At 60.1% G+C, this 24,910-nt stretch overlaps 1 protein-coding gene and 1 long non-coding RNA gene across 8 annotated transcripts in view; one reads left to right on the top strand and one right to left on the bottom strand.

Annotated features, from left to right (window-relative positions):
* Nucleotides 1–1,038: 1,038 nt before the first annotated feature.
* Nucleotides 1,039–24,910, bottom strand: part of MYO9B (myosin IXB) — a 90,643-nt gene continuing 66,771 nt past the window's right edge. For 3 of the 7 annotated variants that reach the window (XM_030303770.1, XM_030303761.1, XM_030303778.1), the window contains exons 15-41: nt 23,662–23,775; nt 22,177–22,216; nt 20,976–21,098; nt 20,043–20,123; nt 18,761–18,871; nt 17,047–17,169; nt 15,772–15,921; nt 15,509–15,675; nt 13,894–14,805; nt 13,130–13,202; nt 12,815–12,939; nt 10,631–10,764; nt 10,209–10,399; nt 9,027–9,125; nt 8,742–8,915; nt 8,617–8,658; nt 8,316–8,427; nt 7,096–7,169; nt 6,456–6,648; nt 6,239–6,367; nt 5,868–5,973; nt 5,442–5,573; nt 4,373–4,496; nt 3,869–3,916; nt 3,405–3,547; nt 2,606–2,733; nt 1,039–2,485 (exon numbers count right to left, since the gene is read on the bottom strand). In XM_030303770.1, the coding sequence (XP_030159630.1) occupies nt 2,070–2,485; nt 2,606–2,733; nt 3,405–3,547; nt 3,869–3,916; nt 4,373–4,496; nt 5,442–5,573; nt 5,868–5,973; nt 6,239–6,367; nt 6,456–6,648; nt 7,096–7,169; nt 8,316–8,427; nt 8,617–8,658; nt 8,742–8,915; nt 9,027–9,125; nt 10,209–10,399; nt 10,631–10,764; nt 12,815–12,939; nt 13,130–13,202; nt 13,894–14,805; nt 15,509–15,675; nt 15,772–15,921; nt 17,047–17,169; nt 18,761–18,871; nt 20,043–20,123; nt 20,976–21,098; nt 22,177–22,216; nt 23,662–23,775 (4,264 nt within the window). In that variant the 3' untranslated portion in view covers nt 1,039–2,069. Of the gene's footprint in view, nt 2,486–2,605; nt 2,734–3,404; nt 3,548–3,868; nt 3,917–4,372; nt 4,497–4,649; nt 4,709–5,441; nt 5,574–5,867; nt 5,974–6,238; nt 6,368–6,455; nt 6,649–7,095; nt 7,170–8,315; nt 8,428–8,616; nt 8,659–8,741; nt 8,916–9,026; nt 9,126–10,208; nt 10,400–10,630; nt 10,765–12,814; nt 12,940–13,129; nt 13,203–13,893; nt 14,806–15,508; nt 15,676–15,771; nt 15,922–17,046; nt 17,170–18,760; nt 18,872–20,042; nt 20,124–20,975; nt 21,099–22,176; nt 22,217–23,661; nt 23,776–24,910 lie in introns of those variants that run through there. The other 4 variants (XM_030303786.1, XM_030303793.1, XM_030303801.1 and 1 more) reach the window with 3 other exon arrangements.
* LOC115505996 lies at nt 17,164–17,733 on the top strand. Its single transcript, XR_003966198.1, has 2 exons — nt 17,164–17,382; nt 17,616–17,733. It is a non-coding gene; the product is annotated as an uncharacterized LOC115505996 (long non-coding RNA).

Genomic DNA, 24,910 nt, shown 5'->3' with positions numbered 1-24,910 from the left:
GTCTGACGCTGACTCCACCCCCCCCCCCCCCCCGGGGCCTTGAGCGAGGTTTAATTTTTCTGGGCTCGGTTCCTCCTTTGGGTGGAACTTTGGGTGGTGTGACAAAGCCTGCCTCCAGGGGAACATTAGCTAGCCCTGGGGTGAGAGGTGGGGCGGGGTCGCCCCTAACCCACCTGGCCTCATGGAGAGAACGCCACCTGGGTCCCCAGCCCTCCAGCTGAAGCCCATTCTGTGAGCTCCTCCCACCCCAGGCTTGCAGACCGGGTGAGGAGGGGGGACTTTAGAGGGACTAGAGCCTGGCATGCAGCCCTCATCCATCTTCCCACTCCTCACGTCACTTGTGTCCTGTTCACACCTGTGGGCCTGGTGTTCTCGAGAAATACTATGGAGGAGAGGAAACCCAGGGTAGATGAAGGAATCCAGGGGGCAGATGAAGCAGGTTCTGAATCCCAGCCCTGTCCCATCCCAAATACGTGGCCTTGGACAAGCCTCTCCACTCTCCCTCATGTGCAGTCTGGACTAGGGTTCTTCACTGTCCCCCCCCCCCCCCCGGGCCCCACCTGCCAGCAGGTTCCCACAACTGCCTATCTGATTTGCAGCCTGGGAGCTGGTCTGAGAGGGGATGGTGGGGGTGTGTGGTTTCTAGCTCTGTTGGGCTCACCAGGAACCGATCCCTTCATAGGGCAGATGGCCCCTACAGCTGACATTTAAGCCCTACCTGGGGAGAGGCTGGGTGCTGAAACAGGGCACCAGGAGGCAGCTCCCAGGACAACAGGCTCTGCCAGCCCCTCACCCCCATTTCCAGATCAATTAACAAGCCCTTCCAGCAAACCCACCACTCTAGCGCCTGGAGTGCGTGTGAAATTCCAGCAGCAGCATTTGCGGGACAATCGAGGCAGGTCCTCCCAGACCGGGGGGCACATCCCCCTGCCTTGCACCCCTTTTGGCTGAGGTCACAGGGTGGACCCCTCCCCCGCCCCACCTGCCAACCCCTGCTCCTCCAACTCTGAACCAGTCCGAGCAGGAATTGCACGCAAACACTTTTCAGGCACTTTTTATTTCACACGGCTCGTGGGGCACCTGGGGCACCTCTCGTACCAGACCTGTGGCCGTGTGTCTGGGGAGCGACCCAGGCCTGAGAGAGGAAGCCCCACTCCGGAGATTCCCCAGACCGTCACTGTTGACCAGTAGGAATGTACAACCCCAGGCCTTGCCCTCCCTGCCGGTGAGTGGTCCTGAGTCGCGGCTCCTGTTCGCCACACAGAACAGGCGGCGTGCCAAGGATGGCCTCCTCCAGCCTCCTGAGTCCAGGGCGTGGCGGACAGAAGAGTGACGGCCACATTCAAGTCTCCCTGGGATGTGAGGTCTGTGGTGCTGCGGGCGGAGGCTGCCTACCACCCTGTGTCCTGACTCCAACCACCAGCCTTGATCCCCAGAGAGGCTCCAACGCTCCCTCAAGTGCATGCCCGCCAGGTGGCCGGTTGCCAGCTGGGCCACAGGAGGAGTCTGAGACGGACTTGGGGCAGTCAGGCGCCCCAAGGGTCCAAATCCCCTGTGCACGGTCCTGGCCCTCAGACCACGGGCCCCGAGCCGTCCTCAGTGCGAGTCTGGGCCTCCTCCGTGTGGCGGCTGTTGCGGGCTTTGCTCCAAAGACTCATGTCCAGGTTACAAGGGCGATGCAGGGCGTTAATATAAAAGTTTGTACATACACGTATAAAAAACAATTTGGTCTCTTGTTAAGGCTGTTACAGTTTGAAGTTATGTAAACCACGCACGAAGAAACAGTTACCATAAAAACAAAAAGGGAGGTGGGAGATGCCAGGCTGCCCACCGTGATTTGGTGCTCTGGGTGGGCGTGTCTGTGTGATGTGGGGGCCCAGCCAGGGCGACGGGGCCTCGGCTGGCCTCTCCCCGCCTGGACTCTGCACTCGGAGCAGAGGCCCACCTCACATTGCTTTTGGAGCTTTTCATTCGGAATCCTTCTCGGCCAGATGCTGGCTCTGCAGCTCACACCCAGCTCCGGCACTGGGTCGTCCTCAGACACGCGGCCTCTGGCACTGTGTGGGCCCTCAGCCGTTGGCCTGGCCCGGGGTGGGGGGCAGGCAGTAGGTCGGGGGGTCCGAGTACCTCCGCTTGGCCCCGGGAGGCTGGGCGTCCTCGTCTGGGGGCTCCCGAGTGCCCCGCGCGGGCAGGTGCGTGCCGGGTGTGATATACACAGAGTGCACCTGGTCCGGGCGGCGGGCGGGCGGCTCTCGGCGCCTCACTAGGGCAGCACCCTCCTGGGCACCCGGTGCCCGGCCAGGGAGGTGGGAGGGTAGGCCGGGTGGGAGCTTGATGTTGGCTGTGGGCATGATGGGGGTCCGCCGGGGGGTCTTCACTCTGACCGTCACGAAGGACGACGGCCTTCGTCGTGGAGGGGCGGCTGCCACGGGGAGGGGGCTCAGGGCGGGCGCGCCGGGGCTGGGGAGAGCAGGCGCGGGGGGCCCTTTTGAGAGACAGACGGCAGGGTTACTGCAGCTTCAGGGCCAGTAGATGGACCCTTGCCCCAGGGCCTGCCGGTGGTGGACACGGGAAGGAGAAAAGCAGACGCCGCCTTAATACTGACCTTCTGAGGCCCCCCGCCCGGCCCGCTCTTCCAACAGGCTCTCGGTGCTGGCCGACGTTTCCGAGTCCAGGTTTTCCTCGTCGGAGCCCCGAGGGTCCAGCTCAGGCAGCCGGTAGGTGATGTCCTCCCTGGGGATGAGGGGGTCACGGTGTCTAAGGCTGTTCCCAAGGTGAAAGACCACCCCTCCAGAGTGCCAGCCGCCGGGTAGGGGGCAGAACAGGCCTTCCTGGTCCTGGATGGGAGTCCCTGCTCCCAGCACCCCCAACACCCGTCCCCAAATCACACCTGGCCCGGAGAAACTCATGGGAGGGATGTGTCAGGCTGCTGAGGGAAGGCCCTGTACTGAGCTAGTGACCTGCTTCTGCCTCAGGGCCTTTGCAAGTGTTGTTCCCTCTGCCTGGAGTGCCCTACCTTGTTCCTAAGACTAGGGTGGCCAGGTGGCCCGGGTCACACCTGTTCTCCTGGCATGTTAATGGTGCCCTATTCACACGTCTTGGCGGGACGCCAGATTGGTTGGTCACTCCAGCTAAGACCAACTTCCAGGCAAAGTTTGGGCATTACCCCTCTGCTGCCCCTTCTTTCTTTGTGGGCCACCACGGTTCCCGGTGGCCAAGTGTGGGGTTTAAACAGAGCCCTAGGCTGCGTGTTAGGACAGCAGCACCCCACAAGGTGGGTACGGGATGGCGGGAACGAGTCTAGCCCGTCAGCCTCCTAACAGCCAGGTCCGCTATGGCAGAGGGGCCTGGGGCTGGGGGCCGGACGGCAGAGCCGAGGGCAGGAAGGGGGCAGAGACACTTGCTTCTCCTCCTTGATGGACTGGATCCGCTCAATGAGGATCTCCTTCTCGTGGTCCTCGTCACCGCTGGGCACTTCCTCTTCTGGCAGCACCCCGAGGTCCTCCAGGCCGCCCACACTGCTTCCCCGGGTCTTGGGGCTCTTGTTCTGCAACAGACAAACGGCAGGTCTGGCTGGCCCCTCTGGACGGTGGGCTCAGTGCTCACGGGAGGGAGAGGGTGGTGTGAACGGCTCTGGGAGAGATTAGTTCTGATGTGGAAGGGTGGGCTTAGTGAGGCCGCTCCGGGGTGCTCGGCTGATTAGTCATCCTCAGCGCAGGTGGGCAGCAGGCGACGGGCCTCCCCCAGCATGCACTTCCAGAAGGTTAGGACACGCTCAGTCTATCCTAGGAGACCACGGGCACGAGGTGAACCCAGCATGCGCCACGCCCGGAGACATGCAGGGTGGGCCCGCGGAACATGTACATACCAGGACCCCCTCATAGGGAGACGAAAACCCCAGTTTGAGAGGCCACGGCTGGGAAAGAGATGAACAGAGGGTGACCACACAGGGCCACGATCACCACACGGGTGTAAGTCACGGGCACCGGAGCCACATCTGGCTGCGGGGACAAGGATGGGGTCCTCCCCCGGGAGCCCCAGACCTGCCTCCCCCTCAGCCCCCACCCCCACTGTAGGGCCACTTCTGCTGTGGGAAGTCTTCCCCGTAGGCGGGGCTGGTGGATGACCTGAACCATCACCAAGCGGGTGCCAGGTCCCCTGCTGCCCTTTGAGGGGCAGTCGGCATGAGGCTGGGGGGAGGGAGGCGGTCGTTTAGCCGATGTGGGGGACCTGGCTCCCAACCTTGCTCCCATGAGGCCCCTGGCCAGGCAGCTTGTGGCCGAGGGTGGGCAGGGAGCGCAAGGAGTGATGGCGTGAGGCCCCGCCCCACGCCCAAGCCCCGCCCACCGGCCCCGCCCACTCCTCCACTCACAGTGTTCTGTTGCAGGAGGGAGAGTCTGCGGAAGGCGATGCTCTCCGCGGCTTCCAGCTGGCTGATCTCCTCCATCTTCACCTTGTACTTCCTCATCTGTTCCTTGATCAGCATCTCCACGCACCTGCGGAGAAGGTGACTCAGTCACTGCCCCAGGACGGCCAGCGTCAGGGCCTGGCGTCTAGACAGGCACTGGCCGGAGACTGGGGCACGGCGGCCAGGCAGAGATCCAGAGACCAGGCAGGGCCACGGCTGTGTCATCTTGGTGCCAGCTCACCGTGTGACCTCGTGCGGCTCACTCCACCTCTCTGAGCCTGAGCCTCGGACTCAACCAGCCTGGTTTGAAGGAGGAAGTACAGTACGCGGATCAGAGTGAACCGATCCCTCATAGTCACCCTGCAGGGTGGGGGTTCTCCCACCTCCCGTGGAAGCATGAGGAACGGGGAGGCTGGGCGATTTGTCACAGGGGCCGCGGGCAAGCAACCCCAAGGGCTCCAGAAGGTGCACTGTGAGTGGTTAAGTGTGTGGGGGGCTCAGCCTGCAGTGGTCGGTGGGGGGAGGGCGGGCAGCTCAGCCCGGAGAAAGAATCACAGCTCAGGTCTCCCGACATCTCGACCACATGAGGAAAAAAGGAGCAAAGAGTGTGGCGGAAGAGGCCGGAAGGAACTCTGTCAACACCACGCAGCTACTGGGGTAGCGTCAGGGCCACCCAAGAAACCGCCTAGGGTGACACGTTCTTATTTTTACAATTCGAAGCCTAAACAATGTCCTCTCGGTCGCTGATGTCTAACGACTTTCTTCTGAGTTCTTCTGAAGAACTCTGAAAACTTTTGAAGATCGTGCGGTGGGGAGAAGGGGAAGAAACCCCCAGGCCACTGCTTCTTTTCCTGACGGCTCTCGTTGCTAACCAGAGGCCGAGAACACGGGGCTTTGCCGTCTGCCCCTCGCCCTGCAACTGGAGACGAGGGCTTTCTCCTCCTTTTTGTGTTCTCCAGCCTCAAAAGCATTCGGAAGTGGTGCCCCAGCTGCCGGAGGAGACAGCGCGGGGGCCCTGGCGCCTGGCACTCACGTGGTGACCTTGAGGACATCCTTCATGCTGGTCAGTGGGTCTGAGTTGTCAGGGCAGCGCAGGAGGCAGGGTGCGAAGATGATAGCGAGAGCACTGGGCGACATGCGGTTCACGTCCTCGAGCAGGGCCACCCTGCGTGGTGAGCGGCAGTTAGGGGTGGCCAGGGAGCCCCGAGACTGGAGGCCAGGACCCTGGGGCTGCTGCCAGGAAAAGTGCCTCCAGACCCTGGAGGTGGAGGCTAGCACCTCGCTTCCATGGGGCAGAGAGCCACCGCAGGAGAGCGTGGGGGGCCCCTCCCCGACCCCCGCCCCCAACCCGGGCCCGGGGCCTGGGGTGCAACCACCAGAGAACGCTGGCCCAGGGAACACTGTGGCGGGGCTCCTGACGGGGACCCCCACCCCACGAGAGCAGGTGGCAGGCACTTGCTTGACGAGGTGGAAGATGAGCCGCTCCAATGAGTTGTGGTTGGCCTCCGGCAGGTGCTCCAGGACGGTGTAGATGGCGGCCAGCTGCTCCTGCTTTCCCGGCAGCTCTGGAAGGGCCCAGGGCGTCAGCTCCCCACAGCGCTGGCCCCCACCACGTTCCTGGGGCGCAGGGGAGCCCCCCGCCACGTGGGGCCAGAGGCAGGGCCACAAGAGGGGTCCTGGCCCTGCCCTAGGCTGGGGACCCGCACCGGGCCGGCTGCTTTGAGCCTTGGCTCCTCAGCTGTGCCTCCCCGATTAGCCGCAGTGAGCGCGCGTGGTTCCAACCCTGGCCGTGGCCACCTGCCCTGCCCTCGCTGCTGCCCTGGGACTCACCTACGGCTCGGAGGAAGTCGCCGTACTGGGCAAAAGTCATGAGGGGCTCAGGCAGCTCCCGAAGCCACTGCTTGAGCACTCCGGTGATGGCATGGATGGGGAAGTTCTCCAGCTTGACGGCCGCGGGGTCTGCGGGGAGGCGGGGGGCGGGGCTGGTGAGCGCAGGCAGGGGGGCTGTGCCCCAGCCCCCTCGTGCCCACTCCCCCCGGACACCCACCTGTCTGCAGTGCCTGTCGGAGCTCCCGCGTGCGGTTGGCAGCGCCCGACTTGCGGTAGAGGCCCTCGGTGTACAGGCCGTGCATCTCCACATGTTCCAGAAGCTTCTCCAGCACAACAGGCACTGAGGCCTTGTCACTGGTCAGGCTGTCCACGCACACGCCGAAGTGGCCCGGCTCGGCGCCTGGCTCGCTCTGCAGTACCAGAGGTGGGGGGGGGGGGGGCGGTGGTCAGGACTCCTGTGTGGGCTCAACCCTCCCTGCCCCTCATGCCTCCCACAGGCTGCTGGGGAGGTGAGCTTGCTGGCCGCTGGGCAGGGGCTCCCCCTGCGGAGTGGCCCCAGCTGCCTCAGGGTGGTTGGTCCTGCTTCCGCTGCAGCCCCAGTGCTTGGGACCCTGCCTCCCTCACGCAGAGTTGGGGACGCCCTCCTGGGTCTCGGGCGGGGCAGGGCTGGGGGTCTGAGACGCACGTATAAGCTCAGTCCTGTCTCAGGGGACCCCGAGGGGCTCTGACAGAACAGGGGCTGCAAACCAGCCCCTCGTCTGACACCCTACGCTGGCCTGGCACCAAGCACACCCTCTCCTCCGCATCGCTCGGGAGGGCCTCCCCTAGGTGTTCCGGAAAGTTCCCGGCCCGCTCACCTTTCTCCTGCATGCGTAGGGGCAGTAGGTCTGAATCTTGGGCACACACTTCTTGTGGCAGGTCATCTTGCACACTAGGAGGTAAGGGGGGGGGTTGGTCACAGATGATGCATCGAGGACCCTGGTTTCCCAAGGCCGCCTGCCCTGTCGGCCAGGGACCCGCTGACCAGCTTCTAAATTGGAGTCCTACGAATCCCTGCCCTGATGCCCAGGCGAGGAAGCCACGTGGGCAGATGTTCACAGCTGGTAGTCACCTCAGCCTCAGAGCCCGGCCGGCAGGACAGGAGCAAGGGCTCGGGAGGGGGGAGGTGGGGGGCAGGGGCATACTTGAGAGAGGAAATTGGCTGAGACCAAAAAGGAGAGGGCAGCCAGTGTCCTTGTCTCAGGACGGTGACAACTGCCTGGGTATTTTTTTTTTTTTTAACATTTTTATTTATTTTTGAGAGAGCGTGAGCGGGGGAGGGGCAGAGAGAAACGGAGACACAGAATCAGAAGCACTGCCTGGGTATTTGTGATGGACATGAGGGGACAGATCGCTCTTTACACAGGGACTGAGGAGACAGGAGACCCCGGGCAGAAGAGAGAGAGGCCTGATCCCTGCAGGAAAATATAACTGCCAGAGACCGACTGACCCGGCCCCGGCCTCCTGCCATCTGGGTCATCCTGGGCTGTATGTTTCTCGGGGCTCCTGTGGGACTGACTGACCTCGCCTGGCACATGAGGGAGGGACTCGGGGGGCCGAGAGAGGCGCTGGAGTTCAGGCAGCAGGGGCAGTGTGTTGACAGGCTTGGAGGAAGGACGTGGGGTAACCTGCCGAGGTGGAGGGCAGGCTGCAGAGGTGGCTGGGGGCCTCAGGGCTGGCTGAGAATCGGGATCTGCCCCAGGGTGACAGTGGGAGGTCTGAGTGCGTGAGGTGTGGCGAGGGCAGTGTTCCAGAAAGATCCACCCTGTCGCTCGAGTGAAGGCCCTGGTGCAGAGTGAGGGGTTGGGGACATGGTGGGGGATCAGGGGGCTTGGTAGGAGGGTCCCAGGGCAAGGTGAGGGTCAGGGGGTGCAGCAGGTGAGCCAAAGATGTTGTGGAGGGTTCTTGGGCATGGGGAAGGGTCAGGGGCTGCAGTGGGAGGGTCCGGAGGTGTGGTGGAGGGTGGGGGGGAGACAAAGTGAAGGGTCAGGGGGAGTGGTGACAGCGTTAGGGGATGCGGGGGGGTTGGGGCACTCACCGCTGCAGAGCAAGGCCTTGTCCATGAGCCAGATGTAGGAGAGACACTGCTCACACGACTGAGGGATGCTCACCTGGTAGCTGGCGAATACGTGCCCATTGTGTTGCTGGACCTGGGGGCGGTGGAGGAGGGCGCTGAGCGGCGAGGGCAGACCCTCCACGGTCTCGCCACGGGGCCGCCCAGCGTGCACGCGGCCCGTGGCATATTGGGGCCGAGGTTCCCATTCACGGCCGGGTTCCCTAGGGCTGGGCGGGAAAACACGCTCACACACACACTCTCTCGCACGCGTGCAAATACTCACAGCGCGGTCCTGCTTCCGCTTCTTCTTCTGGGCTTTGCTCGGCTGTGAGGGGGCACAGAGGCGAAGTCTGTGTGGGCCCCGGGAGCGCCCCCGCCTGCCCCCGTCCCCGAAGCCGCGCCACCAACCTTGGGCGGCTCGAAGTCATTCTTGGTGTGTCCGCGGGTGAACTCGTCGAGCAGCGACTGGAAAAGGTTGAGGACCAAGTTGGTGTCCTTCTCCCCCCGCTCGGCCGCCAGGTTGTTCACGACAATCTGGTAGTTCTCCATCAGGTCCTTGTAGCCGACGTGGATCTTGCCATTCTGCAGGGATGCAGGTGTGACCCGGGGGGGAAAGACAGAAGGGGGAGGCGCCCGGGAGAGGCCATGGGGATCCCCACAGGGGCCCTCGCCAGGGCTGGGGGCTGCACGTACGGGGACAGAGTACATGGTTTTGAGGTTGCTCCTGAACTTCTCGGTGGCTTCGATGAATAAACTCTCAATGGGGGTCTTCTGGGAGCGCAGGTCGTTTATCTGCAGGAAGAAAGAGGTGCGCTGACCCTGAGTGACCTCAGGTTTTGCATCTGATTGGTGGCTGTTCCGCTCTGTCCCAAGTCCTTCCCTGGCTCCTCTGGGAAAAAATCCAGGCCCTCTGGCTAATCCCGGTCTTTCCAGTCCCCTTAGTTTGGGTTTACAGCACCCAACATTTGGGGCTGGATCACACTAGGGGCTGTTGATCAGCACCCCTGGACCCCACGCCCCAGATGCCAGTAGCACTCCCCAGTCAGGACAGTCAAAAATGTCTGCAGATGTCCCAGAGTGTCCCCTGGGGCAGGACCATCTCTGGTTGAAAACCACTGGTCTAGCTGGGGCCCTTCCTGCCAGCCCTCACAGGCACTTAACACCGAAGACACTAAGCACTCAATCAGCACCTGCCCTGAGACCCAACGTGTTTCGTTAAAAGTGTATTTTTTTTTTCCTTTTAAATTTCTAATGTTTATTTTTGGGAGAGAGACAGGGCATAAGCGGGGGAGGGTTGGAGAGAGAGGGAGACACGGAATCCGAAGCGGGCTCCGGGCTCTGAGTGGTCAACACAGAGCCTGATGCGGGGCTCGAACTTACAAACTGTGAGATCATGACCTGAGCCAAAGTTGGGTGCCCAACCGACTGAGCCACCCAGGTGCCCCGGTTCTATGTTTTCTGTGCAGTCCCTGTATTAAGACCCGCTGACCTTTTTTTTTTTTTTTTTAAAGTAAGCTCCATGCCCAACGTGGGGCTTGAACCCATGACCCTGAGATCAAGAGTCACATGCTCTACCGCCTGAGCCAGCACCTCAAGACCCACTGAGTTTTTACACGAGATGTAAACATCTGTGGTGAGCAACAGGAACACCGGCTGCAGGTGTTCTCACGTGAGCCCAGGGAGGGGGGGGTCTCATCTCGTTTCCGGAACTTTCTGGGCCGGAACTGTGCACCTGGATTTTCTGTTCCCGGCGCACGAAGGGCTGTGGTGTGGCGGCTCAGAAAACGGCCGGGTGGTGAAAACCCTTCTGGGGAGGCCCAGCTCTGACACTGTGTGTCCCCGCCCCGACCCTGTACGTGCCCCTGGGTGACCCACCTTGTTGAGCAGGAACTCATCCAGGTACTTGAGCTCGTTGGCGTTGGTGATCTGGCGGAACACCGACTCCCGCCACTTCTCTGACACCGTGATTCTGCCGATCTTAAGGTTTCGGTTCTTCTTCCCTTTGCCTCCTGGCTCCTTGGCGTGCTTCTCCCCGGCTGCGTGGCGGTGCTGGTGGCTGGAGGAGGCTGGAGGGAGAAGGAGCAGCTGGTGAGGTGGGTGCTGGGGGAGGCAGGGTCACACACACAGAGAACCAGGACCCTGCCCTGCCGCGAACCGGGGTCTGCAGCCAGAAAGTGCCCTGGTGGGGCTGGGACCAGCCCTGAAGCCCTGTGCCCAAGGCCCCACCTGGAGGTAGCACACGTCCCCAGGGACCCTGGCGGCTCCACCATCCATCCCTGAGGCTGCCAGCAACCAACCTTCTAGATTCTTCTTGGTGGCAGCAGCTTCCGGCACCGTGTGCCCTGGCACTGTGTTCTCAGTTTCCTCCACACCCTCCAGGCTGGCTTTTTTATCCTTGTTCTTGTGCAAGAAAAGTCTTTTAAAAGTGGATCTGTAGGGGAAAGTAAGGGGTTTCATTTAAGCCTCTGGAAATGACCACGGAAGCAAGGCTGAAGGAAAGGTCCTCTTACTTATAAAGAGAAAAAATAACGCTTTTCTTGGTTGTCAACGCAATGAGATGCTACTAAAAATGAGATTGATTTGTGTGAACTGACAAGGGGGGGGTCAGGTGAAAAAGCAAGATGCAGGGAAGCCACCACAACATGACCCCATTCTCATTAAAAAAAAAAAAAAAAAATAGAACTTACCCTCTGCCCCCTTAATGTGTTTTTACGGGCCCAAGTTTCAGGGGGAAAAAATCAAATACATGCCAAATCATACACTGAATGGTGTGCCCCCCAAAAGATGTGTCCATGTGCTAAATAACGCTCAGGACCTGGGCGTGTGACTTTATTTGGGAAAAGGGTCTTTGCAGGGGTGCCGGTGGCTCAGTCGGTTAAGTGTCTCACTCTTGGTTTTGGCTCAGGTCATGACCTCGTGGTTTCTTTCTTTCTTTTTTTTATTTTTATGTTTATGTTTATTCATTTTTGAAAGACAGAGAGAGACAGAGCACAAGCAGGGGAGGGGCAGAGAGAAGGGGAGACACAGAATCCGAAGCAGACTCCAGGCTCTGAACTGTCAGCACAGAGCCCAACGCGGGGCTCGAACTCACAGACGGCGAGATCATGACCTGAGCCGGAGTCGGCTGCTCGACCTACTGAGCCACCCAGGCGCCCCAAAGACCTCGTGGTTTCTTGAATGTGAGCCCCGCGTCAGGCTCTACGCTGGCAGCAAGGGGCCCGCTTGGGATTCTCTCCCCCCCGCTCCCACTTGTACTGTCTCTGTAGATCTCAAAAAAAAAAAAAAGTCTCTGCAGACGTGACTAAGTTCTATGTGCCACAATCGGAATGTCTTTGTCGTCCCAAATTCGTATGCTGAAATCTAATCCCCAGTGTGATGGTATTAGGGGGCTGATTAGATCACGGGGGTAGAGTCCCTATAAATGGGACTAACACCCTTACAAAAAGGGCCCCAGGGAGTTCCCTTGCCCTTCCTGCCACATGAGGCCCCAGTGAGAAGATGCCATCTGTGAACCAGGAAGTGGCCCCCACCACACACTGCATCTCCTGGTACCTTGGTCTTGAACTCCTAGCCCCCAGAACCGTAAGAAACACATGTAGTTCAAGCCACTTAGTCTGTGGTAGTTTTGTTAGAGCAGACGCTAAATGAAGCACTTGGAGCTGAGACCATCCGGAATACCCAGTTGGGCCTTAAATCCAGTGACAAGTATCCTCATAAGAGACAGAGAAAGAGAAAACACAGAGGAGAGAAGAATGTCAGAGAGAGAAGACGGGGGCGGAGATGGGCTGATGCAGCCACAAGCCAAGGACACCCGGAGCCCCCAGGAACCGGAAGAGGCGAGGAAGGGCCCTTCCCCAGGGCCGTCCGAGGGAGCTGCCCTGCGGACACCCTGATCTCGGACTCGTGGCCGCCAGGACTGTGAGAAGTGAATTCCAGTTGTTGGAAGCCCCCCTGGTTTGTGGGGCTTCGTTCTGCCTGCCTCTCCAAGCCTGTGCCGGCCCTTCCTCCGCCTCCCGTCTCTGCGTTAGGATCAAAGCCCCGCCCGTCCCATGGCCCATCCTCTCTGCTCTGTGATGGAACCATCCGGAGCACTTCTGTGGAGCTTTCTGGGGACAGAACCTTGGCCCAGTTTCTTCCATCCCAGGACCCAGGAGGGGTTTCTAAGGTAGGGGGGGCTGGATTTGGATACCATAACAAGTCAAACGGAAACTGTCTCTCTGTGGACCCAGAGGAGGGGGCCCAGAGTGGCCCCAGACTTTAGTGGGAGTCATCAGGCTGGCGAGTGGCCACGCTGGCACATGAGGGGGGCGTGACCTGGGCTCTGTGAGGGATCTCTCATCCCAGGCTGAGCGAACACCTGCCCCACCGTGCATCCTAACTGCCGTCAGTTCAGGAGACCAGACTGCTCTGAGATGGGAGGCCGTGGCAGGGACCCTGGGCATCCCCTGGTGACTTGAGCCACCTCCAGACCCCACACTTACTTAGAGTCTGCCTGGGAGCCTGGGGACAGCCCGGAATCTGTGCCGGCAGAAGCGTCGCCCGACTTCTTCTTCTGGACGGCCAGCTTCTTGGTGCCGGCCTCCCCGTCCACCGTTTCTGTAGAAGGCTGCCAGAGAACAGTGCTGGGTGAGCAAAGGCAGGCAGGACCTGCTGGAGGGAAAGCGGGGGTGCTCCGCTCCCCGTGCACTCCACCGACTTCCCTTCTCTTTTACGTTGCCCTTCGGGCAGGGCCAGGGCGCCCCGGGCAGAAGCGGGTTTGGCCCCTGAGAGGTGGCAGCCGCAGCCTGAAGCTTTACCTGAGTCTTGGTGTGGGACGGGGACAGGAGGAGCTTGGAGACGTCGCTCGTGGATAAGGAAATGCGCCTCTCCCTGTGAGATCACAGAAATGTGGCTTTTATTTACAAGAGCGAGTTGGACAGTTCTGGTGGTCCCGACTTGGGTGGGAGGGGACCAGGGACGCCGCTGGGTGCTCCCCAGTGTGCCGGACGGCCCAGCCCAGACAAGGAGCCCGACACAGGTGTCAGTGTGCGAGGCCCAGAAAGCCCGACCTAACAGCCCACATCTTCCTCCGGCCCTTTTGCCCTCTGGCCAAGCAGGTCTCTGGGAGGTCGGGCTGGCGACTCGGGAGTCATCGGTATGCAGCTGACTAAGGGTCAAGAGTTGGGCCCCTCTTCAATTCCTGGGTGAGCGCGATCACCCCTAATCTCTGCCGAGGAAACAGAAACCCAGGCAGGCCGGGGAGTGGGGTGTTGCCCCGAGACGCTGCTTCCCACGAAGCCAGGGGATTTCTGTGTGAACACAGCTCGCTGTGGCGGGGGCCTCAGGGTCCCAGCTGGCCCCAGGCTCAGCGGCTCCTGCCAGATGCCTCCCCTCCACCTTCCTCTGCCCCCTCTCCCTCCGTCCTCAGGGCTCCCACACTCAGAGCCACTCACATGTTTTTGGGACGTGCGGCACTGCCCTGGTCCTGCGGCCAGGAATCTGCGTGTCCCTCCACCCTGCCCGCCCAACCCAGCCTGGCACCCCGGGTGTCCAGACAAAGGAGGGCCCGGGGCTTACTCACTCTGTGGGTGTGAGAGTGGCCTCCGTAGCCCGGTACCGCTCGCTGAGGTCCAGGGACTGGCTCAGCATGGTGCTGGAACTGGCAGCCATGAGCTTCTTGCCCCGCCAGAGCTCCACGGCGCTGGCCAGCCGCTCAGAGTCCGGGTCCCGGTACCGCTGGATCTGGGTGGAGCCTCCGGGGCTCTCGGGCCTGTCCTGTGCCCTCAGGTCACCACCCAGCTTGCTCTTGTCCTTGGGAGTCTCGGGGGTGGTGCTGGGCGTGGGCTCGCCGACCCTATTGTCCAAGGCTAGGCTGGTTGGCCGTTCCACGTGGCCAGGCGTTGGGTCCCCACCCTGGGGCACCTTCGGGGTTTCTCCGGGCAGCTGGCCGGCTGGCACAGCCTGCGGTGGCTCCTCCGGCTGCTGCTTAAAAGCGTTCTCTGCCTCCGTCCCCAAGTCTGAAAGGGTTTCGTCTTCTCTGCTCTCCTTTCTGTCTTCTGTGAGGCTCTCTTGCTCGAGGATGGCCCTTCCAGAAGGCTCTCTGAGAGCAATCTCTTCCTTGCAGGACTGGATGTGTTTGTTCTGGAGCTTCACGTGCTCCAGCCCTCTCTGCCGCCGTGACTCGCGCTTCTCTCGGCTGCTGGGCACCTTCTCGTGACTTTCAGCCGTGTTCTTCTGGGGTGCGGGAGGTTTCTCCAGGCTGGGGACCTCCTCCGGTGGGGAGCTCTCTGCCAGGGGCTCATCGCTTGGCCACACCTCGGGCTCCACTGCCGAAGGCTCCCTGTCCTCCGATGGTTCCGGGCCCTGCCTGGGCACCTGCTCCTGCTCGGCCACCTGGCCCGGCCCTCCCTCCAGGGTTTCTTCCCTCAGGGCTTGCTGGGCCTCCCTCTCCTTCTCTTCAGCCTTCTGCTTCTCTGCGACCATCTGCCTGAAGCTGGTGTGAGGCGTTAAGGGGGAAATTTCAGGAACATGCATGCCACCTCCAGAACCCACGCAGGGCATCAGGGGCCCCTGTGCCACCCATGGGCTCGGGGCCAGGCTCTGCCTCTGTTAAATGGGGTAACCCTGGCCCTCGGAGAGGCTTCTGGAAATGTGGAAACTCCTCAGCTACGAAAGGGGGATATAGGAGGTGGCCCCTTATTGTCATGGCCACCTCTGCCCTGGGTCTCCCTACTGTGGGAAGGATCTGTTAAGAAATCCCTGAGTTCCTTTGGGGTCCCTGGCTGGGTGGACGCCTGAGATTCACGTATAAGAATGGGGCAAGGGGAACCGGCTATGGGCTGGTCCTAACAACCTGAACCCTCCACCTCTGAAGCCAAGTGTTTCATTAAGGGGCCCAGGGCGGGCAGGTGCAGCGAAGGGGGGGGGGGGTTGGTCTCCGGTGGAGAGCCAGCCTGGCCAGCAGTGACCTCTGTCTTCATCTACAGGTGCTGCCCACCAGCCCTGGAGCATCTCTCTCTCTGGGGCCGCGCGTGCCCAGACGGCTAGACTCCGCCAGCCCCTCCCGGCTTCCCTGCGCCTAGAATCACGTCCTGATGGCTCCACTGGCCAGAAGCCATCTCAGGCAGCTCTCGGGCAGGTGGAACGTTCGGGGCTGGGGGGAGCTGGGGGGCGAAGGGGGGCCTGGCTCTGCTCACCTCTTGCGCTGCAGGTGACCCCGGCAGAGGCTCTGCAGGCGGACGATACTCTGTCTCTGGTGCCGGTAGGCCACCCGTTGCCGGTAGCCCCTCCACGCAGCCTGGAGGTACACAGCGGCCTGCGTCCTCTCCAGCGTCCGGCGGACACGGTAGGACCGCCAGCAGGCCTGGGGGCGGAGCGGGCATTCAGGGACCCGGCACGTGGGACCCCCCCCCCCCCCCGGCTGCCCCCACCCCCAGCCCTGCAGGGGGCCGCCCGGTACCTGGATGGCGACGGCCGCCTGCCTCATCTGCAGGAAGTGGCGGCGTTCCAGCACCATCCGGAACCAGCTCTGGAGGAGCAGGATCTTCCGCACGACCTCCCGGTGCAGCGTCTCCTGCAGGGCTTGCCGCTCGGTCTCCTTCAGGAAAACCTGGCGGGCGGGGGTGCGGGTGGGGGCGGGGGTGGGGAGGGCACAGGAGGGGTCAGCACAGCCCCCAGAATCCCCGTGCCCGGGAGGTCTCTGCACAGCCCACCCCGGAAGGGCGTGAGACCAAGCTGGCGTGCTGACTGACCCGACCACGGGGAGCTTTTTAATACGGTGAGAGAATTCACATAACGTGAAACTAACCATTTCAGTGCAAACAGTTCAATGGCATTTGGTACGTTCGTGACAATGGTGCAAACATCGTTACTGTCTGGCTCAGTGGAACATTTCCACCACCCCCAGGAGAGGCCCATACCCATTAGCGGTCATCCCCCTGGCCCTCTCCCCCAGCCCCTGGCCACCACTAATCTGCTTTCTCTGGATTTGCCTGTTCTGGATGTTTCATATACGTGGGGTCACACACTACAGGCTTTTGTGTCTGGCTTCTTCTCTCGCTCACAATGTTGTCAAGGTTCCATCCATATCATAACCTGGATCAGAGCCGTACCACATTGCGTTGTATGGATGGCCTGCGTGTTTTGAATCCGTTCATCAGCTGATGAACGGATGGCTTCTTTCTACCTTCCGGCTATTGTGACTCGTGCCCCTATGAACACGCGTGTATGAGGATTTGTTGGGACGCTTTGTTTCCAGGTCTTCTGGGTCCATACGTGCGGACGGAATTGCTGCGTCACGTGGTAACTCTAGGACTGCCTTGCTGGGGAACTGTGCGGGGACTTTTCACATGAGATGAAGCCCTAACGGGAGCTGACCTTACCGCTGTTGGACGGGGACAGTGGCTGGTGCCACAACATTAAGAAGCGTCCAGCATGTACCTAGAGGTGGGAGACGGCGTCTGGAAGGAGCACAAAGGAATGAGACCTTCTGCCAGACATTAAGAGGTACCAACTGGCCCCTGAGCCCCCTGCAGTAACCCTAGGCTATGTGTGAGGAAGCAGGAAAACGGGAGTGATGTCTGGGCCCCGCCCCTTAGAGGCACCCTTTGCCTTCTGGGAAGAAATAGGCGCCGGGCCCCAAAAAAGACACTTCCGCAGCAGAGTCCCTTGTCTTTCAGGCCGTGGGAGGACCCTGTGGACGCTGGAAGCCCCCCCGAGGGGCTGGAGTCCTGACCTTGGTCTTCCCGATCTGGTAGCTCCTCTTGTCTATGGCCATCTTTTCCAGCAGGGCAGAGATGACCTCCCTGCAGGGCTGGGCGTTCTTGGGCAGCAGCACCTGGAACTGCTCCGTGAAATCCTGGGGGATTGGGGCCAAGAAAAGAGAATCTCTGCTGAGTGCTCCCGCCACCAGCAAGGATATGATGCTCCAGCGACTCCCAAATTTCCGAAGCCGGGACCTGGTTTGACCGGAATGGCACTGACCAAGCTAAAATCTCGGACTCTCTGCAGCAGCCTAAAGCTTAGGAAAGACTGCCACACACACAGAGCACCAGGGTCTTTCAGCCACTTGGTGAGTGGCTCTCCAGGGCCTACTGGGGGCTGGCATAGTTGGGGGGCGTGGCCAGGAGACAGGGCTGCCTTTGGGGGGGCTCACGGTCTATGGCTCGTTGGAGGGCTGAGTCATAGCTGGAGATACAGAGCTTTTAAGTAAACAATTAGGCCAAATTTTTAGGAACCAAGCATTCGTGAAATACGCTAGCATTTCTTCCCGCTTCTGGGATTTTCCTTTTTCTACTTATACAGGGTCAGAGAGATGCTATTTCCATTCTGCGGATGAGAAAAAGGAGGCAGGCCATGATGGAGCCATGTCCCCGAGGCCATACGGGGACAGCTGGATTGGGGACCAGGTGCCACTGGCTTCAGGCCCGGGGCTCACGTCAGTGCTCATACAGGTGGTGCCAGTTCAGGGCACGAGCCAGGGGTTCTCAACCTAGGCCAGCTTATCACCGGGGACATGTGGCGATGTCGGGAGACATCCAGGGTTCTCCCAACTTGGGAGCGGTGGCTGTTACTGACATCGAGTGGGTGGAGACCCAGGGATGCTGCTCAACATCCCATAATGCACAGGGCAGCCCCTGCAGCGAATGACCTGGTGGCCCTCAGTGTCAATGGTACCGCAGGTGAGAAACTGCTTTAGCAATTTGGTCTTTGCCAACTTGAGGTTAGTAATGATCCTTTGTGGGTTTTTTTCTTCTTGTTCTTTCTCCTTTTTTTTTAAGTTTATTTATCTTGAGAGAGAGAGAGAGAGAGAGAGACAGAGAGCGCGTGCACATGCATAAACACACGTGGCGAAGTGGCAGAGAGGGAGAGAATCCCAAGCAGGCTCTGCACCATTAGCGTGGAGCCTGATGTGGGGCTCGAACTCAAACCATGAGATCGTGACCAGAGCTGAAGTCGGATGTCTAACCGACTGAGCCACCCAGGCGTCTCTGATCCTTTTGTGTTTCTCAAAAGCCCAGGGAGCCATCTATGAAGTCATCACCTCCTGGGGCTCAGTTTCCGCACTGGCAGAACAGAAGCCAGGACCGCCTGCTGTTGGTTTGGCAGAATAAAAGAGATGGGTATAAAAGCGCCTGTCGCCGAAGATGCTCAACAGAGGGCAGAGCTGTGCAGGGATCTGCTCCTGTCATTCCCTCTTCCCGGCTTGGCTTTACAACTCTGTATTCTTCCAGGCTTGGCCTGGGCCCAGCCACCTCTTCCAAGAAAACTTGCTCCCTCTCCCCACCCCGACCTCTGAAATGACTGGTATAAATGCCAACAGGGCCGGAGCGGAGAAGCTCTGGCACAGAGTAACCCCGTGGGCTCATGTTCCAGAGAAGCGCTCTCTCTCAAAGAGGGAGGTGGCCAGCCCTCTGCCCTGTCACGACGGCCACGAGTGTGTGGCTTACCTGGAACGTGTACTTGGCACTGTAGCCTGACCTCCGGATCCGCACCGTCTCCAGCATGCCCGTGTAGCGTAGCTGCTGCAGCACCAGCTCGTCGTCAAAACACAGCTCTTTCTGAAACGGGATATGAGCCATCAGGACAGGTGCCAGCTGCGGGACAATCAAGCGTCGGCAGCCGGGGATGGGGATCTGTAGGCACGAGATCCTGTAGGATTCTGGACATGAGCATGGTCCGGGAGCCCACACGGGCCCCCCCGGCTGGTCAGAATGTCCCCAGCACGGCAGCCGCGGGCACCTGGAGGACCCTTCTTTCCTTGTTCCAGACATTCTTTTTGGAATCAAGAGCTGGGGCTGCTCAGCACTGGTGCTTAAGGTATTCATCTCTTCTGGAAAATCTGGCGTCTGAGCTGCTCTATTCCCTGGTGTCTGGGAGACAGATGCCATTTCTCACTGCTCAATTTAGGATAATTTGCTGCGAAGAGTTATTTCTTAAGGACTCCAATCAAAACCTGCGTTGAGCTCGTACTCTGTGCCAGGCCCTGGGGTAAACACTAAGGATTTGGCCAAGAGGGGAATAAGGTCTGGAGGTGGGAGCCAGGCGCATATGTGAATGGGGCAGACACTGCCTGGGCCCCCCTGGGAAGTGTCCAACAGGAGAGGGGACCCTGGGCCAGGTCCTGAGGAGGGAATAGGCAGGAGGAGGAGGGCGAGGAGCAGCCAGGTAAAGGCCCAGAAGAGGACGGTCCCAGGAGCAGGGGAGAGCCAGGGAAATGGGAAGAGTAGAGACAAAGGGGGTAGGTCCAGATCCTGAAGAGCCCCCAGCCAAGCTCCCAAGGGGGCAGAATGGCCAGTGGACCCCTGGGGCAAAGGAAGCCTGGGAGTGAGGGCTGAGCGCACTACTAGGGCCCCCAGTGGTGCTCCACTGAGTCTTTCCAGAAGCCTTCAGATCAAATGAACAGCAGCCTCTATGCTTCTGCCGTGTGAGCTCACCCTCTCCCTTCTGCTACATTTTCTGCACTGGCTGATCCGGGGATGTACTGACACGCTTGACCTGTCCCTTCTTGAGCAAACCTCTGGGGCCCCTCCATGTTCCAGACGATGTCGCTGCTTCTGGTTGGCCACCTGGCTGCCCTCGGCAGGCTACTTACCGTTCCTGGAACCTGGCTGAACACTTGGCTCCTTGAGGCTTTTCATGGCCCCCAAGAGGCCACGGCAACACAGGAATACCCCCCGCTGAGCCACCAGACCTTGGCCTTCACTTCCCCAAGACACTGGAGCTACTCACCTTCTCGGCATTAGAGCGGATGCAGCGGATAAAGAAGGGCTCCGCCTTCCCCAGTGTCTCCAGGAGCTTGTTAAGGGACGTCTGGGGAAAGAGGGAGAAGGTCTTGAGCTGGGACCGCCCCCCCCCCCCGCCCCCAAGAGGCACACTGCTCAGTGGGAGGGGACCCAGGTCACTTGCTGGCATCAGTAGTGATGCAGGACACGGGAGGTTGTAGGTGGACATTCTGACTAGAGGCTGAACTACCTCTGGGAGCCCCAAGAGAGCTGTAGGGTCCCCAGAGCTGACAGCTGTCATCTTCCCAGGGTCTCCTAGCTCTTTGTCTCAGCAGAAGTGTTAGGGGGAGTGGCACCAAACTTCTGGGCATTTAAAATGCTAGACAGCTTCAGAAAGAAACACAGATACAGTGACTTTGGTCTTTGGCCTGCTATTTACAAAAAGGATTTTCAGGAGCTTCCAGGTGAGGTAATTTGCCAAAAAGGCCAAGGTGGGCACAAAAGACTCAGATTGAAAAAGAGGAAAGGGACAAAAAAGCTAATGGTGAGGGTTAGCGGCAGCCATTGAGCCCCCTTAGAAAAAAAAAAAAAGCCTCTGAGCTTCCTGGCAGCCACAGAGAAAAGGGAAACATGATGTAACATCATAACACGTTAATCCGTTATTTTAACTCAATGGTTCAAAACAGGGGTGATTCTGCCTCACCTCCAGAGCACATGGCCATGACTGGGAACATTTTTGGTTGCCACAACTGGAAGATGCTACTGTGCATCCCAGAATGCACAGGATGACCCCCACCGTGGAGAATGATCCAGCCCCAAATGTCAAACAATGCTGAGGCCAGGAAGCCCTAGGGTAAAAATTTGTTGGGTCTGTCGTGGACAAGTCACGAGCGCATAGGGTTGAGTCTAGCGTCACCTCTGGCCTCTCTAGGCTGCCCACCTGGAACTGGGCGCTGATGCTCGGCGGTTTCTTTTTCTTGTGTAGGTGCAGCAGGGACTTGGTGGTGCGATCGTGCAGCGTCATGCTGATGATGAGCTTCAGCGACTTGGAGTCCAGCAGGTTCTAGGACAGACACATGGGGGTCTGGCCTGCCCTCCTGGGGTCCCAGTGGGCACTGGGAGGCATCGTAGATGCCCCAGAGCCAGGACTGTGTTCCGGGGGGGGGGCAGTTCTTGGGATCAGTCTTGGGAAAGGGCTGCTGGAGGGTAGGGGATGGTGGGCCTGGCGGGAGGCGGGGACCGCCCTGGGGCCAAACCTGGGCTTTACCCTGCACATGGTGCCGGCTCTGGAAGGACTGATTACAGCCTCTTTGGCAGCCCGAGTGCCCAGAAGCCAAGGGCTCCAGTGTGCCACCTCCCTCCTGTCGAGCTCCAGGACCACCAAGTCTCCTGCACTTTTGCATGAGCTTATCCGGCTGGTCTGGTCCCCCCACACTTAGTAGCAGCTGACAAGAGGAATAGCACCGTCCCATCCGCTGGATGCACTGAGGGGTTTTTCTCACTTTTGCAGACTTCCTGATCCGTCCGCACACCGTGTGTGGAGACTAGACAGAGGCTGGGTGCACTTCGGCCAAGGCCGGCTACTGGGGTCTTGGCTCCTGGCCCCCTTCCTGGTGGGGCTTCCCTGGCTGAAGGGCATCCTCTCCCAGACAGGCCAGGAAGGTGCTGCACCCTGTCCCGCCCTCCGGAGGGGACTCGTAGCTAAAGACCCCCAAAGTGGGGGTAGGACAGAAGGGTCCCATTGCCTCTGGGCAGGAAAAGCTCTGTGGTGCTGTTCACACCCCGAGGCTCCTGTGGGATGAGGCCGAGCCCACCTCCTCGCTCAGTTCCCCCGCCCCAGCCTGCTTCTCCCCTCCACACGCTTCTGCAAATATCCTACCCCCATCACGCGCCCTGCTTCCGGGAAACCCAAAGACAGCTCCAAATCATTTCCATGCGAGCACTTATTTTTGGAGGGGAGTGGGGGGCAGGGGGTGACGGTGGGAAGAGGAAGGGACTGCAAAGCTGGAGAAGTTAAAAGTGCCTCCTCCCCCTCTCCCCCTCCCATTTTCCTCCCATTTTCCGGAAGGCAGGTTGAGCCAGGCGCTCTCAAGACAGGCAAAAGCAAGGAGGTGGCCTCGGACGGTGTCGCGAACGTTTACCTTTGGAATGAGCTGCTTTTGTTTGATACCTTTACTTTTCCTGTCAAAATATTAAAAATGGTTTTGTGAACAGAGGGAACACGGTGTCCATAGGTTTGGGTTAGTTCAGCAAGCCACACCTTGCGGGTTAGAGGGAGCGGAGTGAGAGCAGAGAAAGCACAGTCAGGAGGCACAAGTGCAACCAGGCGCCCCCCCCCCCCCCGCCACCGAAGCCCCAGCGGGCCCTCCCTGCGCACGTGTGGGGTGCTTCTGTAGCTGGACGTGAACTTTACCGGGCCAGTGGAGGCCCCCGAAGGGGCAGGGGCATCTAGCCTGGGGCCACTCGGATGTCCGGGGGGCAAGAGGGGCTGCTGGTGATCGGTAGGGCAGAACGTGCATCTGTACGGGGCCAGCTACAGATCTCAAAAAGTGCCCCAAACGGAGCTTGGAGGGACCCCGTGTGATTCTGACGCCGGCCGGGCGTCTTGGCTTTATTTGCTACACGTTGGGAAATGCCAAGTAGGCCCACAGAGCCTCTTTGGGACCCCCTGGCAAGTGGAGCGGGGGGTGTCTGCCCTGCAAAGAACTGCAATGGGGTTTGGGTAGGAGTGCTTTTCAGGCTCACGATGGTGGGAAGGAAAAAAACAAATGCCAATCTTTGGGGGCAAGGGAAGGGGTACGGTAGGCCCCTCACTCTCAGACACTTTACAGAAACCTTGCAGGCGAAAGAAAAGATTTTTGTAACTTGCGGGGCGGCTCCCTTTGGAAAGCAGCCGAGGAGAGGGTGCCCCACAGATCAGCAAGACGCTTGGCTGTGAGCTTCGCTGTGCGTCAGGTGCCACCTTGATCCCCAGGAATGAAAACGGATTTGAAAACCGGTGCCCTTGCGGGCACAAGCTCTGCTCTCCGCCGGCTCGGGCCCGGAACGGCCACGGGCATCCCACCAACCGAGGCAGCCGCCCGCCAGGTGCTCTGAGAGTCGTGACCCTTGCTTTGGACACAGAGGCCGAGACCTCACAGCACTCAGGCCACATGGTGGGTTAGCCAGAGCGAGACCGTGTCCAAACCTAGTTTGTGTGGCTTCTGGGCCCTTCCTACCACGTCGCACTGCTGTCCACACAGAGCAGGGCCACGGAGGCTCCGCTTCTGACAGCTTTTTTACAAGCGTACGGTGGCAGGAGGTAGGGAAAGACGAGGCCTGCTCTCTGCACGCCTGGGTGCAGAACAAGAGACGCTTTGTGGGAGGGGCGTTCCTGCAAAGCTGCGCCGGGAGCTGGCAAGGGCTAGGGGCACAGGGCAGACGCTGGGGCAGGCGTGTTACGAGCGCCATTGAGCAAAGGCTGGTGTACAAACGGAGCCACGAGACGTCACATTGGCAGCGGCCGACTCAGCATTACGGGCAGCCCGCAGGCCAGGGGTCCTGGGAGAGAGGGGGGGCGGCCGTTGCACTTGTTGCGGGGTCAGGGGGACAGGGAGGGAGGCGCCGCAGCCTTGGGGGGGACTCACAGGATGAAGGTGCGGGGTTTCTGGAGCCGACTGAGGGACTGGAGAAGCCTACGGGGGTCCTCACCCTGCCAGGGCAATCCTTTGATGGTCTTGATGATTTGGTCATGCAAATCGCTGAGAGTGGGGAAGGGGAGGGGCGCAGTGACAGGGAGAAGACCGAGTTAGAGCAGCAGGCCCGCCACCTTGGGGTCCCCAGCACGGTCGGGACCCTCCCCAGGCCACTGGAGCCGAAACATGCAGCTGGCGAGTGTGTGTGCCACGGTCTCTCCATCCTGCACTGGGGAGGGGGGGGCGGGGTTCGGCCAAGAGTGGCTCCCCCTTCTCTGGGAGGGCCAGGGTCGCTCCAGGCAGAATGGGTTTTGCAACCTGGAGGCTCAAATCACTGAAAAAGGCCTCACGTAGAACAGGCTTCTGGAATCTGTGACAAGGCATCAGGGGCTACTGAAAAGAAAGGACCAGAGGGTGCCGGTGGGAGGTAGCCCCTCGGTTTTTCTTGATGATTCTGTGGCCACACATCAACCTCCGTGTCGGCTTCGAGAAAGGCCTCAGGAGGAGCGGACCAGGATTCGCACGGTGGTTCTCCACCAGCGGCTTGAGATGTTACCCTCCGGGCAAGGCATTTATGTTTTGGAGACATAAATGGTTGACATTCCCCTCCAGTACAAGGGATGGTCCCACCACAGAGAGTGGCCCGGCCCAGTGGTGAGGGTGGGAAACCCTAGTTGAAGGAGATCTTTGCCCCAAAGAAGTCAATCTCATTCACTTCCTTTTGTTCAATTCCTGGGGGTTCAGGGCGGGGCATATGTTCCGGGCCCACACTTCGGCACCAACGCGTGAGAACAAGAATGGATCAGAGATGAAAATCAGATGCTCTGAAAGTGAGGATTCATGAAGGATGTCTAGATGACAAATGTCCTCATGGGGTTTCTGGGAACGAGGTGCCGGTGACTGCGGGAGAAGTCGGGAGGTTCTGGTTTTGTTTTGTTTCTTTCTAAAAATTCCTCATTCCATTTATTTCAAATACATGTTTAAGCTCTGGGCAGTTGGCCTGGAAAGACCCCGATTGGCAGTCCCCTGTCTGTGTTCCATGCACCATGCCTAGGGCCTGGACAGCCACACTTACCTCTGCTCCCTCGCCCTCCAGGGAGGCACAGAGCAAACACAACAGAGGGGTCACATTTCACCTCCACCCCCTGAGCGGTCAGCGCAGCGCCCAGAGCTCTGGACAAGGCCTATGGCTTCAACCCGC

The sequence above is a fragment of the Lynx canadensis genome, chromosome A2, assembly GCF_007474595.2.
Source record: "Lynx canadensis isolate LIC74 chromosome A2, mLynCan4.pri.v2, whole genome shotgun sequence".
In the NCBI taxonomy this organism is placed as follows: domain Eukaryota; kingdom Metazoa; phylum Chordata; class Mammalia; order Carnivora; family Felidae; genus Lynx; species Lynx canadensis.
This window is presented reverse-complemented; position numbering and strand designations above follow the sequence as displayed.